The 16,805-nt window shown below is 44.0% G+C and overlaps 1 protein-coding gene across 1 annotated transcript in view; it reads left to right on the top strand.

Annotated features, from left to right (window-relative positions):
* Positions 1 to 16,805, top strand: part of PARG (poly(ADP-ribose) glycohydrolase) — a 100,440-nt gene that overhangs the window by 33,759 nt on the left and 49,876 nt on the right. Inside the window, exon 8 of the mRNA XM_075217000.1 lies at positions 7,727 to 7,819. Coding sequence (XP_075073101.1) covers positions 7,727 to 7,819 — 93 coding nt within the window. The remainder of the gene's footprint in view (positions 1 to 7,726; positions 7,820 to 16,805) is intronic.

Raw genomic sequence — 16,805 nt, 5'->3', positions numbered from 1 at the left:
TCCATTTCTGTCCAGGTCAACTCACAGGTTATTCCATCTTTCTGTGTTAACATTTTTTTGTTATATTAAGGTAATAGTATTAATATGCCTGATTTTCCAGTCTCTTGAATAATGTGGAGATTTGTAATAATGTGTAATGTCTGTGCTTGCTTCATTGGTATAAATGGCATAGAAGAGCTGTCCTTAAACTCGAATTGTAGCAAGCAACATTTTTTTATGATTATTATTGTTAATTTGTAAAGTGCCACATTGCTACATAGCTGTCTGACTTCTCTATCTCCCCCTTTCCACTATCTGATCACTATCTCCTCTCATTCTCACTCTGCTATACTCCAGCACCCCTCCCGTCGCCCAAATCTACCCAGTCCAGATGCGACCTCGACGCCCTTGATCCTGCTATTCTGCCCTCTTCTCTCGAAACTGTCCTCTCTCCCCTTTCCACCCTGACCTGCCGCAATCAGGCGGCCTCCCTCTATAATATAACCACACCCTCTCCTCCGCTCTTGATGCGAGTGCCCCTGCCCAGTCCGTCCACCTTCGCTGCTCCAATCCTTAACCCTGGAAGTCCAAATTTACCCGCTTCCTCCAAAAATGCAACCGTACTGCTGAACTCCACTGGAGAAAATCTCGCTCCCTGGCTTCCTCCACTTCAAGTTTATCCTCTCATCTTACAGTTCTGCCCTCTCACTCGCTAAACAATCCTTCTTTAAATCCCTCATCTCCTCCCAGTCCTCCATTCCCCGCCGCCTCTTCGCCACCTTCAACACTCTCATTTCTCTCCCACCCCCTCCTATCCTCCCTCTCTGCCACTGTCTTTTCCTCCTTTTTCTCCTTTAAAATCGAGGCCATCAGACTTGAAATCTCCTCCTCCGCTCACTCTTCTGCCACCCCCTCACTCACTCTTCTGCACCCCACCACTCACCCCTCCTCTCCCCCCAGCCAGCAACTCCCTCACCCCTGGTAGGGCGGAAGGAGTAAAGAAGTCCACTCTCTCATTTCATCCCCCCCACCCCACTTCTACCTGTCACCTGGATCCTATCCCTTCTCACCTCCTTCGCTCCCTTCCCCCCTCCACCTGCTCCCACCTCGCTCACCTCTTTAATCTGTCCCTCTCCACTGGCATCTTCCCTTCTTCTTTTAAACATGCTCTCGTCTCACCCATTCTTAAGAAACCCAATCTTGACCCCACCTCACTAACTAACTACCGCCCCATTTCCCTTCTCCCCTTTGCCTCTAAAATACTTGAGAGGCTTGTCTGCAACAGTCTCACCACCTACCTTTCTGAACACTCCCTCCTTGATCCTCTCCAGTCTGGTTTCCGCCCGCTCCATTCCACTGAAACTGCCCTGGCTAAAATTACTAACGATCTCCTCTCGGCTAAAGCCAGGGGCCACTTCTCCCTTCTGATTCTCCTAGATCTCTCAACGGCCTTTGACACCGTTGACCACCCCCTCCTGCTTCACACACTCCAGTCCATTGGCCTCTTCGGAACTGTCCTTTCCTGGTTCACCTCTTACCTTGATCTGGCTCCCATTCCCTTACAGAATCCTTTTCAAGCTCCTCACTCTGTCTTACAAGGCCCTCGCCAACTCCACTGCTCCCTACATCTCCAACCTCATCTCTATTCACACTCCATCCCGTCCACTGCGATCGACCAATGATCGTCGCCTCTCTTCCCCCTTGATTACCTCTTCTCGCGCACGTATCCAAGACTTCTCCCGCGTCGCCCCCCTTCATTAGGACATGCTCCATTAGAACATCCCCTAATCTGTCCAGTTTCAAACGGACATTAAAAACCCACCTTTTCTTAAAAGCCTTCCAGTCACCTGCTTAACCATCCACCTGTCGGCTACCTCTCCCTCTCTGTCCTTCTTCTCCCTCCTCAACTCTGTCTCCATTTCATCCGTTTCTTCGTCTCACCTTTGTCTCCGTCTGTCTACCCCTTCCTTTAGATTGTACGCGCCTTTGAGCAGGGCTTTCTCTCCTCCTGTTCCCACCACTTTTAACTTTGCTCTCCAGCTACTCAGCCCACCTCCCACCTCCTCTTGGACCTTCTGCCCTCTCTGACTCCTCTCGCTTCTCTCTGTCCCTCTAAGTGGCTCTTAACCAGTCATCCGTGCCCACCCTTTTGGGCTCAGGTTACCAGCTTGTACTGATTTTCGCTCACCATCACCCTTTCTCTCTAGCTGTGTTTTGAGCTCCCAGAGTTATAGTGCTTACTGTTAATTGTACTGTGCTGTTTCACCTTGTACTGTGCTATTGTTTGTCCTTGTATGGCGCTACGGATACTTTGTGGCACCCTATAAATGAAAATGAATATAATAATAATAATAATAGCTCTGGACAGTGGGGAAACAGGACATACATAAAACAGGGACATACAAAGTAGATATTGAGGGCATATATATTTGCAAGTTAACCCGTGCATGATACTCATGCATTCTAGTCAAATCAAGCTACTTAAGATGTTAAAAAGGTTCTTGTCATCTTCATCGCCACACACACACGCCGCTAGGCTTTTATATATTAGATAATGCTAAGAATTCAGTAGGTCAGTGTAGTATATATCTCCGCCCAGCAGGTGGTGCTGCAGCTTGAGCACTCTGTCACCCGGTAGTTTTTTCCACACACACTAACACAGCATGTGTGTTCATGAGGTAAAATTACCTCACGAAAATAAGTTTGAGCCCTCAGCTTGTAAATTTAGCCTTTACTACCCCTCCCACGGGGGGAAGGGGGGATGATGGAAGTTAACTGACTTCACTATTATCATTTTTTTGTCAAATAATGTCAGTATACCAAATTTCAGGTCAATTGGATGAGCCCTTTCTGAGAAAATAGTTTTTTCCACACACACACACTAACACACGCCGCTAGGCTTTTGTATATTAGAAGATAATGCTAAGAATTTAGTAGGTCAGTGTAGTATATATCTCCGCCCAGCAGGTGGCGCTGCAGCTTGAGCACTCTGTCACCTGGTAGTTTTTTCCACACACACACTAACACACGCCGCTAGGCTTTTATATATTAGATATCTAGGTCTAGAAGAAAAATGAAGTTATTTTTCTGTGTGTTGGATAATAAACCAATTTAGGTATCAGTGTGATATAAGTCATCTGGTATCAAAGTGAGTAAAGGAGTAGTTATTTGGTTTTTGGTGGAGCTTGATAAGATAAAATAAAAATGTTTGTGTACCTTCCATGTGCCATATCTCCTGAGGACCCTGCTCACTATAAAATACACATGCTGCACAAATGGAGTGTAGAAGTTAAGTAAGTGGTGTTTGTTCGTTTTTTATTATTATTTTTTTATTATTGTAGCGTGTCATACTCTACCCAAAACAACCTTACTTTGACTAGAGTGGTTCTGAAAGGAAAGGACAGAACGTACGGTCTTTGGACCAGAATAGTGAGTTAACCCCAATAGAAGATGCCATATATGAAATATAAACTGTGTAACTGTGGCATACACCATCCCTTGTGTTACCCTGGCAGAGACTGTTGCCAAGACGGGCGCAGATTGCTAAAAATATGAATCCTTTATGAAAACCGAGAAATGACCATAAGGACTGACTACAGTAATTAAATATCAAATGTCTATGATAGCTTGTAAGCACAACACTATGTAAATAAGCACAAAAATGGACCTCAGTATATCCCATTGTTATCTTCTCATGGTTAGTGAACAAAAGGTTAAGGACTGTCATCTTGAAACAAATATCTGCAGACAGAGCTAGAATGGGACTGTTTAATAAATTACAAGAAGTTTGAATATTTATACTTTGTGTCTTTTTTTTTTTAGATACATTTTTTTATTTTTGATACCCTAAAGTGATCTAGAGCTTGTTTTACATGAGTTGTTCTCCTGCTTTTTTTACTTATATTAATATTGTTTTTGTTTCTGGGATTGTGCTTCATTCTGTTTGTGAAGAAGGATGGTTTCCCTCCTTTCCATGGTCCTTACAGACCGCTTCACATTCTTACAGGTTCTATTGAGAATGATGCCAAGAACAACACTGCTAGGACCATGTCAAATAAAAGGCAATCCCTAGCTTTAGAAGCTGGTGGATGAAGGTAATATTTATTTCTGATAGCAATTTCTATCACTCAATCCTTAAGGGTTAAGCTGTAAAAGAAAATCTCGACACTGCACAATACAGAAGAGAAATGCTAAACTCTGACTCTTTGCATGCAGACAGCATTTTCAAGCCTGATTATTCCTTCCTGGGCTGTGATGGATATGCCTGTCCAGTATCATGTGTTAGTTTTGTATGATTTGATGAGCTGTCAGGCAAGAATTTTATTTTTAAGTAGTGGCCGGTGCCATCTCCCACATCTTGTTTATGCTGTCAAGCAAGCTGGATCATTACCTGCAGAGGAACAGTTTACAGTGACATAGGGTCATTACTTATGACAATGTTTATTCAAGCCTCTATTAATTCAGTTGGAGAAATGTCCTACTTAAAGGTACATACATCATTAATGTATTTAAAAACACACACACACAAGAAAATGTTTTGTTTTTGAAAGTGAACCGTATCAATACAGAAATCAAAATATTAAAAAAAAAAATATTTTTAATACATGTAGGACTTTTGTGCAGTTGATGAAAAAAATATTTCAAGCAAAAATATTCAACCTTATTCTTTGTGAACTCATAACGTGTTTAATTTTTAAAAGATCACTAAACGTAACATTAACAAAAATATGTAGTTAAAAGTGTAATTAAGTATTTCATTTATGAGACACCGGTATGATCATTTTGGAATGTGTATTTAGATGATAACTCCAAATTTTAATCAATTATCCATATGACTGTCCTTATGGCATAAATATTAAAGTGGAGCAAAGTACAACTGTCGAAAGCACTGTTAATATACGTAACTTTGTGGTGTTGCTTATCATTTTCCAAATGTTATTGGTGATGGGTTGCTGAGAATTTTATATGTTTCACTGTGCCATGGCTCATTTTGGTTCTATCTCACTCATAAGGGGGTATTCAATTGTTCGTCCGGACCTCAGAAAAACTTGCGCTCTAAAACTATTACCGTTAATACGGTAATTACTCGCTGAATTTCAGCTCGCAGCTCCCTGAGCTGCAAGCTGAAATTCAGCGAGTAAATTACCGTATGAACGGTATTTACGTGCAATATTACCGTATGAACGGTAATACTTTTAGAGCGCGGGTTTTTCTGAGGTCCAGACGAACAATTGAATACCCCCCATAGTAACTGACCACAGTGAAACGTCACATGATTAGACTAATCTTTGAATATGTTCAAAGCGGTGGCATTCATAATTGCGACAAAGAAAATTTCGGCACTTAACCTACCGACATTAAGATATCGGCAGGCTAAATGCCAACACTTCTATTATGCTGACAGGTTGACAATGTCTACAGTCTGATTTTAATGTTGCCATTATCATTTTTGAAGTTGTGCATGTCGCCAGTCAGACCGTAGACATTGTCAACCTGTCGGCATATTCGAAATGCCGACATTTCATCTGTCGCAATTATGTACCCTACCTGTTCAAAGCACACATTTCTGAGAGTTGGAGAGTAACCAGATATCTACTGGTTAAAATGGGTTAGACTGATGTCTGCACTTGCTATGGATGATCATTAAAAATGACAGTAAATGTAGCAACCTGCTGGCTCACTTTCTTTAGTTTGCAGCAAGTGTGAGTTTATTTTTACTAAATTGCAATTCATTGATGTGAATGCATTGCAATCAGGGGCTTCTCTGATTGTTTTTAAAACACACTGTCCCTGCCTGTCACTGCCGAACAGACCTGCACATATTGTGCAGCCGTAGGCAGCCTTAGTGTGTCAAAAAGGGGGTAGGGCCTAAATTGAGCCCCCCCTTTCCCCCAAATCGCCACGGGTAAAACTATTTTCTAGATCCGCCCCTGGCAGAAACCACCTCGATACTATACATTCCTAGGCAAAATCATTCCTCCTTCCATATGATATGAGTACTGCGGTCAGATGGATCCTGATATCAACACTGCTCTCACCACAATTTCTGACGCGTTTCGTTCTCTTAGAACTTTGTCAAAGCATCAAGTTTAATAACCCTTCTAGGAAGGACAGTTTTGATAGGGACATCTTTTTCCTAATACCCTATGAGGCATGTTCAAGCCATGGGTGCTCACGTTGTAATAAAAACTGTGTATGTGTTAGGGAATTCAGAATTTAAGAGCCAATGGGACAGAGATTGATGTGAATGGCAAATATTCTCTGTATGACTCGCTAGATAAATAAATGGTAATAATAATAATGTACATGAGCTGTTCATGATCCCCTCCTACAGATATGACAGAATTCTACATTTATTTATGTGAGTGGACTCAGCCATATTGTTTGCTCAGCAATGAATTATCAACAAGACACTGCAAAAATGTGGTCTTTTTTTTGTGGAAGAAGCCACATACCTGTTTTAACCAAGAAGTAATTATTCAGTGTAATGTCAATTTCACTGGGAGTTGCATTAACATTTTTGCCAATGAATACCAGAGGCAACTGACAGTTCTAAGTCCAGGGTCACACTATATGTTTTGATGAATGCTATACACCAGCAATAAAGCATGACAGCCTCCTATTCATATGTCACTTATAAAGGCTTTGTGTCAAACTCCAGTTATACAGGAAATCAGAAATCATGACAGCAAACAACACCTTTTGATTTAATATATTTACATTTTCATGGATTTCAGCTCAACACATACAAAGATATTTATGGATAACTGGCATTTATTTTATTTTTTTTGTTATCTGAGAAGGAATGTGTAAAGCCCAAGGTTATACCCACTGCAGTAACAAGCATGGAATAAACAGATATTCTATATTATGTGTAGAATTAAAGAAAATTACTTTTACTGCAAAAGGCAGCAAGTCTCTGCTTGTGGGTGGTGTATATTTTAAAACTGTGTTTTGATCGATCCTATAGGAGTAATACTTTGAAGGGCCAACATGTCTTCCTGCCCTGGCTTTTGCACCTATCCTAATTAAGGACTAGTGTATAGGGCACTTTTTTACATACACCATATATATAATTAAACTGCAGGACAGTGGGTTGTTGCTTTGCCCATCGGTAGGCAGATAATCTTGTACGATTTAACTTGTGTCCAACAAAAGTGCCCGTATCTATCCCTATATATAGGTGGCAGTCCGATGGTTTAGTGATTAGCACTTCTCCCTCACAGCACTGGGGTCATTAGTTTGATTTCTGACGATGTCCTTATCTGTTTAGCGTTTGTATGTTCTCCCTGTGTTTGCGTGGGTTTCCTCCAGGTGCCCTGGTTTCCTCCCACACTCCAATAACATACTAGTAAGTTAATTGGCTGCTATCAGAATTTACCCTAGTCTCTGTGTGTGTTTGTATGTTAGGGAATTTAGATTGTAAACTCCAACGGGGCAGGGACTGATATGAGTGAGGAATTATTGGCACTATATAAATATTTGATGATGATGAAGATGATAAAGGCATGTGTGTCATATACAATGCCAGTTCCTAATACTAGCTTTTGCTTTTTCAAAAGAGCTCTGTGTGGGAGGCTTTCAAGTTATGCTGTCATAGAAAATATGTGCTCTTTTATAGTCTTTGTAGCCACTAAAGCATTCCTCTCTATTTCTCAGATTAATTTTTTTTTTTTTGTGTAAGATTGTTTAAAGCTTTTATTGTGTTCAGAATGCTCTGTCTTAACTTATGTCTGGTCTTTTGCAGGTGATTGAAGAGGCTGAGCGTACACATCTCTTCAGCTCCATTCTTCCTGACATGGTTTCATTGGCTCTCAAGCTCCCTAAACTCTGCACACAGGTAAAAAGCTTGGCTTCTAAGCATCCATCGCTGCTCCTGAACAAGGCATTAGAGGCAAATGATAACTAATGCCCGAGATCCATATGTCATGGTTAATCTTTTGGTTTATTATGAAGGTTATGGCTCTCCTGTATCTTCTAGTTTACAGTCTGCAGGATATTGTCATCAGTGGCCATTAATAACACTTTCAAATGACCATGTACTACAATTTCCACTATACATCAGACATTTTGGATTGGCTGTCTGTTATCTTTCACGTTTTATCTTTTAGCCATTTTTATTTTTGCACTGTAGCTCCATTAGCTGATCAGGTATTGACTACAGAAACGCACGTGCTTCTGAGAGCATTCACTTAATTTGGCAAAGTGTTTTTTTTTTTTATTATTTTTTTTACTTCTTACAGCCTATACACTACTTAGAATTTTAAAGGCAAAGAGAAATTAAGGCCAGCATTTTATGTATTTCATTATGTTAGGAAGGCAGTGTTCTGCACATAATGTATTTATGTGTGCTGGTAATCATCTTACCATATATTAATGATTCTAAAAGTCACTTTGCAGTTCCTCCTTGCGGAATGACATTTGAAAATATAAAGCTTAGAAAGTAATCTACTCGATCCTGTGTGCACGGCCATTGCAGGATGATATTGGTTACATCATAAAGATCTTTGTCTGGACCAGTTGCTAATCTGTTCAGTACCTTAATTACTTCAGTTGACTTAATGGACTATTAAATATAAATTATAAGTTAATCATATAGGAATAGATAATCACTTTTAATATTTAAATGGTCCCTTTCATAAAATAGTGTTGTTTAATTGAAAAGGAACAAAATATATTTGTGCTACATTCACAAAAGTTTATGCACATTTCTCCTTACTTTAGACTACTTCATAATCGGAAGGTTTTTGCCCTCTCATGATCAGACAAAATTTCACTTTTTGGACTGCATTAGTTTGAACTGGAATAAATCTACCCAAAGACTTACTCCCATTAAAACTTAAAACTGATGGAATCCAAAGTGATACATACATTTTTTTTTTTTTTTTTTTATAATTTTTTATTTTCAGTGGTCAATCAAGAAAATACAGACAGCAAAACGATAACACTGTGTAGCATGCACAGTAAAATCACAACAGTTATTGTGGTGTATCGCATATTAGGAAACCTTTAGACAAAAATGACCGGTTTTTACATTTTTAAAGAGTAATATAAAATGGGTGTAGGAACAAAATGGATTGTGGGGGAGGGGTGAGGGGGGTAGGACCACAAAGATAAGCACTGTAAGTATTTAGAGGATAACTAGGGTGTGTTGAGCCTATAGCAGAGGGGGAGATATGTGTCGGGAAGAGTTAGGGTCATCGCACATGGGTCAGGTCGGAGGACGTGGAGCGTTGAGGGGGGAAGGTGTGTTCCACGGCTAGCCATGGAGCCCAGACTTGACTGAAGACGTGGCCTCTATCGTGGAGGTAGTACGTAATCTCCTCCATAGCGGCCACGTGCCAAATCTGCTTCTTGAGAGCCAAAAGGGATGGAGGTGAGGTCTTTTTCCAATTAAGGGCTATGAGTGATTTGGCTGCTGTCAGGATGTGGGCAGTTAATTTCTTGGAGAATTTGTCCAGGTCTTGGGGAGTGTAACATAAAAGAAATATCCAGGGATCTTTCGGGATAGGAGCTTCAAAAAGGGTATTTAGGAAACTATGGACTGAATCCCAGAAGGTGGTGATAATCGGGCAAGACCACCAAATATGAAACATCGTACCCCTTTGGCCGCAGTCCCGCCAACAGCAGGGCGAGGAAGAGGGAAACATTCTATGGAGTCTTGTGGGAGTGTAATACCAACGGTAATAAATTTTGTAAGAGGTTTCCTTGAGTTTAGTTGATATGGAGCATTTAGCTATCCCCAGTCTCATGTCCTCCCAAGCCTCTTCATCCGGGGGAGGACCAAGGTCCTTTTCCCACTCGTCTTCATGAGGGTTTGGAGAGGGAAGGGCAGAAGTGAGAAGAATGCTATATATTTGAGAAATCATGCCCTTGTCCAAGGGATGTTTTCTACAAAGAGATTCAAATGGAGTAAGGTCCCTAAGAACATAGGTTGGTGGCAGGGATTGCAAGAAATGATTAATTTGGAAGAATTCAAAGGGGCTGAGGATTTGGGACGGGGATTGGGGTTGGAGATCCGCTAGCGAAAGCCAGCGGCCCTGTTTGGAAAAATGTACTGGAAATTTAAGCCCTGCACGAGACCAGTTACGGTGGGTTGTAGAGGCAGATCCGGGAGGGAACACCGGGTTATGCCAGATGGGGGTTAAAGGAGATATTGCAGTTGAAAGTTTTAGTTTGAAGGAGTTGGAGTCCCAGAGCATAGCATCAAATTTGATAGAAGGCAGTGCTGTAACAGCAGGGGGGCGACGGGCGGAAGATACGCCCCAGAGAGAGGAGAGATCGGGCAGGGTTAGATGGGCCGATTCTATATCAAGCCATGCAGTGGAGCCAGAGGGAGCGTAGGAGGCAACGATTTGCGAAAGGTGGGATGCCAAGTAGTATAATTTGATGTCGGGAAGGCCTCTTCCTCCTCCAGGGATTGGTCGTTTTAAGATATTGGATGAGACTCTAGGAGGTCTATGGTTCCAAATAAAGCGGGTGAGGGCCTTCTGGATGTTGGCAAGGAAAGAGGCAGGGACAGCTACCGGAAGGGTTTGGAAGAGGTACAGCCATTTGGGGAGTATGTTCATTTTGACAGCTATGATCCTGCCCAGCCACGAAATAATAAGGCGGTTCCAGGAGGTCAGGTCTGATTGCGTCTTGGAGAAAAGGGGTAGGAAATTCTCATGAAAGAGGAGGTCATAGCGAGAAGTGAGGAAAACCCCCAGGTATTTGATCTTCCTGTTCTGCCATTTGAAATTAAAGTTAGCCCGGAGGAGTTCGGTATCCCGAGGAGAAACGTGAAGCAGCATGGCCTCTGACTTGGTGTAGTTTATCTTATAGCCCGAAACATCGCTGTAGTTCTGAAGGATGGCATAAAGGTTGGGCAAGGAGATCACCGGTTGGGTAAGTGATAGGAGGATATCGTCTGCAAAGAGTGAGATCTTGGAGTTCGTATTACCCACCTTGACCCCCTGTATGCTAGGATTAGACCTAATTTGGGAAGCCAGAGGTTCAATTATCAGAGCAAATATCAGAGGGGAAAGGGGGCAACCCTGTCGTGTTCCATTTCGAATGGAGAATGATTCTGAAGGAGTGCCATTAACCAGGACTTTAGCAGTAGGGGTGGTGTATAATGCTAGGACGCCAGTGAGGAAGTCACCAGCGAAGCCGAACGACTCAAGAGCCGCTTTCATAAAGTCCCAAGAGATCCTGTCAAATGCTTTTTCAGCATCCAGAGAGAGCAGAATAGTTGGGGATCTCCTGGAATTTGTAATATGGATGATGTCAATGGCACGTCTGGTATTGTCCCTCGCCTGGCGTCCCGGGATAAACCCTACTTGGTCATACTGGATCAGAGAAGGGAGGAAGGCATTCAGACGGTTTGCTAGGATTTTGGCATAAATTTTCAAATCGAGATTGAGGAGAGAGATTGGTCTGTAGCTAGCACAGTGGAGCGGGTCTTTACCGTCTTTAGGGATTACTACAATTTTGGCCTCCAGCATCTCTGATGGCAGAGGGTCACCTTGGAGAGTGTTGTTATAAAGGGATTTGAGATGAGGGGCCAACAAATCAGAAAATTTCTTGTAGTATGCGGCCGTGAAGCCGTCAGGGCCTGGGGATTTACCACTTTTTTGTCCCTTGATGGCTTGATGGATCTCGTCTGTCGAGATCTCTTCATTGAGAAGTGAAAGGGCTTGGTGGGATAATTTAGGTAGCCTGGCTTTGGCAAGAAAGTCAGTGATCAGGGCGGAGGGGGTTTTCAGTGTTGGGGAGGAAGCGGGAGCCGGGAGGTTATAAAGAGCAGTGTAAAAATGTTGAAATGCTGACCTGATATCTGCTGGATCGTGAGTTAACTGGTTATGTGAATCACGGATAGCAATAATATTTCTATGAGTTCTAGCTGTACGCAGCCGTGATGCAAGAATTTTGTCAGCTTTGTCTCCTTTTTCATAAAAAGTCTGACGGAGCCATTTAAGGCGTGTGGCCGCTTGTTTAGAGAGAAGGAGGTTTAGTTTGGCTTTGGTTTCCCGGAGGGCTGTCAGGTTTGCGGGATCAGGGGTTGCTTTGTGCTGGGCTTCCAGGGTTTGAAGTTGGATGGAGAGCTCATTGGTTCGGGTGAGGTATTCTTTTTTGTGTCTGGAGGCCATGCTGATCAAGTGTCCCCTCAAGACCGCTTTGTGCGCAGTCCATAAGGTGGCTTTGGAGACTTCTGGAATATCATTTAGCTCAAAGTAGTCCTCCAGTCTAGTTCTTATCTGAGATACTATATTCGTATTGTGAAGAAGGGAGTCATTAAGACGCCAGGTCATTGGGCGAGGTCGGGGTAGGAGGTCAGAGATGTCAATTGTAAAAGGGGCATGGTCAGACTAAGTCAATGGGTGGATCTGGACCGCCTGGAGGTTTAGGGCCAAATCATGGCTGAGCAGGATCATATCTATACGGGAGTATGAGCCATGGGGTGAAGAATAAAATGTGTAATCGCGTGTAGTCGGCTCCTTCACTCTCCAGGAGTCATATAGAAGCTGGGATTTCATGAGACTGAGGAGGGATTTAGTGGATTGTGGGTCTGCTGAGAGCGGAACAGCGGCCACCGGGGCAGAACGGTCGATGGTGGTGTTCAGAACAGTGTTGAAGTCGCCCGCTACAATAAGATCCCCCTGTCTAAAACGAGTCAATAAGGAATCTAGTTTGGTGAAGAAGCGGTGTTGGTGTTGGTTAGGGGCATAAACGTTTACTAGTGTACAGAGCTTATTGTTTAGCTTACCTATCAGAATGAGATAACGTCCGTCTTTGTCAGCGAGAGAATTGTTAAGCTCAAACGTGAGGTGACGTGCCAGTAAGATCGAGACCCCCCGTTTTTTAGCTGAGTGATCACAGGCATGGTATGAGTCGGGATATAATTTAGAGCGGAGTTCGGGGTGAGATTCATGTAGAAAGTGAGTCTCCTGTATGAAAATTAGGTCTCCCCTATGATATTTAAGGGTCACGTGAAGTTTACTTCGTTTCTGGGGACTATTTAACCCTTTTACATTAAGGGAAAGGACCCTAAGACCCATGTGCGATGAGAGAGAGGAAGATAAAATGAGAGCAAGAGATGAAAGGGTAAGGTGGGAGATCTGAGTAAACCTGACGTGGTATCTGAGTGGTTCTTGGGGCACATATAGTGGAGAATGGAGCAAAAAAGATCCTTAGCTTATTGTGGTCTATTTGAGTAAGGAAGGGGGCGGGGAGAAGGGGACGAAGGGAGGGTGGAGGGAGGTGGTCACACGGCGGAATAGGCCGGGACCTGTGGTGCCGACATTGGGAAGGGAGGCTATGAGCCAATAAGGCACATAGGTCAGCAAGGGAGCCTAAAGCTCCCGGGGGGAGTGGCAGAACATCCAAAGGATGCATCAGGAGGGTCCAAATAGTGGGGGCGAAGTGCGCACCCTCCTAGGGTTTTGAGATGGGGCACTGGAAATGAAAGAATAATGAAGTGATGTGCGGAGCAGCCGGGTAGTATGGAGAGGGAAGATAGAAGGGGGAACTTATGGTAGGGGGGTAGTAGAAAGGGGGAGTAATGGGAGATAAGAGGGGGAGAGATGGTGAGGAACAAAGGAATGTATGTAGCATAACACAGTAATACAACCAGTTATTTAAACTATACAGAATGGACTTATATTACATTAACTCGTAATGAACTAAACAACATTGTAGCCTCCGGCGCTCTCCCATCACACCTCCCCAGGGGCATCCGGAATAAAATAGAAAGGATGCCAATTGACCATGTGGGCGTCACGGTGGTGGCCCAAACGGCAAGTATAACAGGGAGGCGCAAAGAGAGGACACCGCCAGAGGCACAGGAGAAAATAGGGACTGTTGAGCACTGAGAGTCTGGGAGACCAACCCTTAATAGAAAGGGGAGCCTCAAACAGAATCTAAGGCCCGACAGGTAATGATACATACATTTTTAACAGGACAGATAGGGTAACAAATTTGTACAAATGTACCTAGAGGAAAGTATGACATTTCCATTATTGTTCCCCTTTTTACTGTAATATATGTAGTGAAGGTTCTACAAACGTACCCTATGTTTTACTAGTTCTCCTTAATACATCTATCTCAAATATGTGTGATTTATTCAGGGTCTGACAAAAATACAGGTCAGTCATAAATAACAGAAACATGGAGAACACAATCAGACACTGCCCCATCTACAGGCCTTTCAAACAGCGGTCTCCACTTTACCCACACATCCAGGCCTGGAAGCAATCTAAGGACTCCTCATTTCCCTATGCTGCATATTCAAAGTTCTTCCACCTGTTCCATCACTTACATGACCATATTCTAAAGCAAACATTATCCAGATTGTCCACCCCTTCTCTCTGCATGTTGCTGTAATGTATTGTTTCCCTGGATCACCCCAAACATTCCTTGAACATTTCTCTGCTGGGTTCCCTCATTGTTTTTGACATCCCAGTCATTATCTTGTAGGGTTTTCCAATCAATTATTCATATTATCCTCCTGCTTCCAAATTTATAGCTCTTCTACTCGTTATGGTGATTGCTGCCTGTTTTCTCCCAACGTTGTTCGGTTTATGGGTTCTTTTTTTTTTTTTTTTTAATCTTTATTTTTCACATTTTGTTCAATGGACAACATTGTATAACAAGTACAATGGGAGAAAACAGTATGACTCAAATATTGGTTCCATGTCATTTCTTAACAATAGGGTTTAAGTATAACAAAGCGTTTTTTCCTATAATATTGTGAAGGAAGTGAGACTAGATGGAGAGTCTGGAAGAAAGGGAAAGGAAGATGGACAAGGGGGAGGAGGGGGTTGATGATGGGGAGGGCTAGAAGGTTTCATTTACAAACTACCCGGAACTGGACAGCCATGTTATCTGTACCAGGGGATCCATGTCTCGTGAAATTTGGGACGAGTGTCATTAAGGAGGGCTTTAATGTATTCCATGGACGAGATGTGCCATAATCTATTTATCAGTTCTAGTAAGGGGGGGGGGGGGAGTGTCTTTTTCCAAGTTCAGGCTATCAATAGTTTACAAGCTTGACTGACCTGGAGTATCAGGCGGTCCACTGGTTTGCTTAAAGGTTTTATTGAGCAAAAACATTGCAGGGTCTCTTTGGATATGAACAGCTGTAAGTTGGTGAAGGAGGGTCAGTGCTGTGTTCCACAATGATTGGATAATGGGACAGTCGCATCAGATGTGTAGGTGAGTACCCTGTCCGCCACAACTTCGCCAGCACCTCTCTGGTGTTGTTGGGAACATGCAATGGAGTTTAGTTGGGACTAGGTACCATCTTGGGTATACTTTGTAAGCCATATCTCTGACACTCACATTGATGGATCCCTTAGCTACTCGTTTCTGAATTGCTGACAATTGCTCGCTATTCAGGACTAGCCCGAGGTCTGCCTCCCATACCTCCTTGTGGGGATCCAACGGGGGTGAACTTAGCTTGAGGAGGAAGCGGTATAGCATTAAAATATTTTCTCTATGCCCCACCGAATAGATACAATTACACTCAAAGGGTAGTAATTGTCACAGTTATTTAGTATGTGTTTGTGAATATATAAAGCTACGATTCTGTAGGTACAAGAAGTGCAGAGATGTTGGAATGCCGTGTCTCGCCAAGAGATTTGCAAACGAGGGAGGGCCAAATTCACCCATTATGTGGCGAAACCGATCTATTTTCCTTTATTTCCTGGTGTGATCATGAAGGAGAAGATCAAATATGAGATGGTATCTTCTTCCTTAAGCCACAATAGGCTCAATTCCTTTTTTTTGTGCCCTCTGGAACCTTCACTTAATATGATCCCACAGATGAAGATGAAGAGTCTACCCCGGCGGTTCCCAAACTGTGCGCCGCGGCTCCCAGGGGTGCCGCGGCGCTGTCACTGGGGTGCCGCGTGCCAAGCATTGAAAAAAAGAAAGAACACAGAAACTTACCAATCTGTCGGGCGCATGGACCCAGCAGACTGAGAGGAGAGGGGAGTCTGCTGGGTCCCGGCGCCCGACAGATTGGTAAGTTTCTGTGTTCTTTATTTTTATTCTATGGCTGGCGCGCGGCAGAGGAGTGAGAGGGAGCGTGACAGCGGGGCACAACAGGACAGCGGGGCACAACAGGACAGCGGGGCAGACAGTGGGGCACAACAGGACAGAGGAGGGTGACAGCAGGGCACAACAGGACAGAGGAGGGTGACAGCGGGGCACAACAGGACAGAGGAGGGTGACAGCAGGGCACAACAGGACAGGGGAGGGTAACAGCGGGGCACAACGGGACAGGGGAGGGTGACAGCGGGGCACAACAGGACAGCGGGGCACAACAGGACAGGGGAGGGTGACAGCGGGGCACAACAGGACAGAGGAGTGTAACGGGACAGAAGAGGATGACAGTAGGGCACAACAGGGGCAGAGGAGTGTAACAGGGGACAGAAGAGGGTGACAGTAGGGCACAACAGGGGCAGAGGAGTGCGACAGCTGGGCAGAGGAGGGGCTCAGCGAGGCAAAGGAGGGGCACAGCGGGGCAGAGGAGGGGCACAGCGTGAGAGGGACAGTGGAGGGGGACACAGCGTGAGAGGGGCAGTGGAGGGGGACACAGCGTAGGAGGGGACAGCGTGAGAGAGGGCAGAGGAGGAGGACAGCGTGAGAGAGGGCAGAGGAGGAGGACAGTGTGAGAGAGGGCAGAGGAGGAGGACAGCGTGAGAGAGGGCAGAGGAGGGGGACAGCGTGAGAGAGGGCAGAGGAGGAGGACAGCGTGAGAGAGGGCAGAGGAGGGGGACAGCGTGAGAGAGGGCAGAGGAGGAGGACAGCGTGAGAGAGGGCAGAGGAGGAGGACAGCGTGA

This window comes from Mixophyes fleayi, chromosome 6, assembly GCF_038048845.1.
Source record: "Mixophyes fleayi isolate aMixFle1 chromosome 6, aMixFle1.hap1, whole genome shotgun sequence".
Classification (NCBI taxonomy): Eukaryota; Metazoa; Chordata; class Amphibia; order Anura; family Limnodynastidae; genus Mixophyes; species Mixophyes fleayi.
Note: the sequence above shows the minus strand (reverse complement) of the source record. Positions and strands in the feature narration are given on the sequence as shown.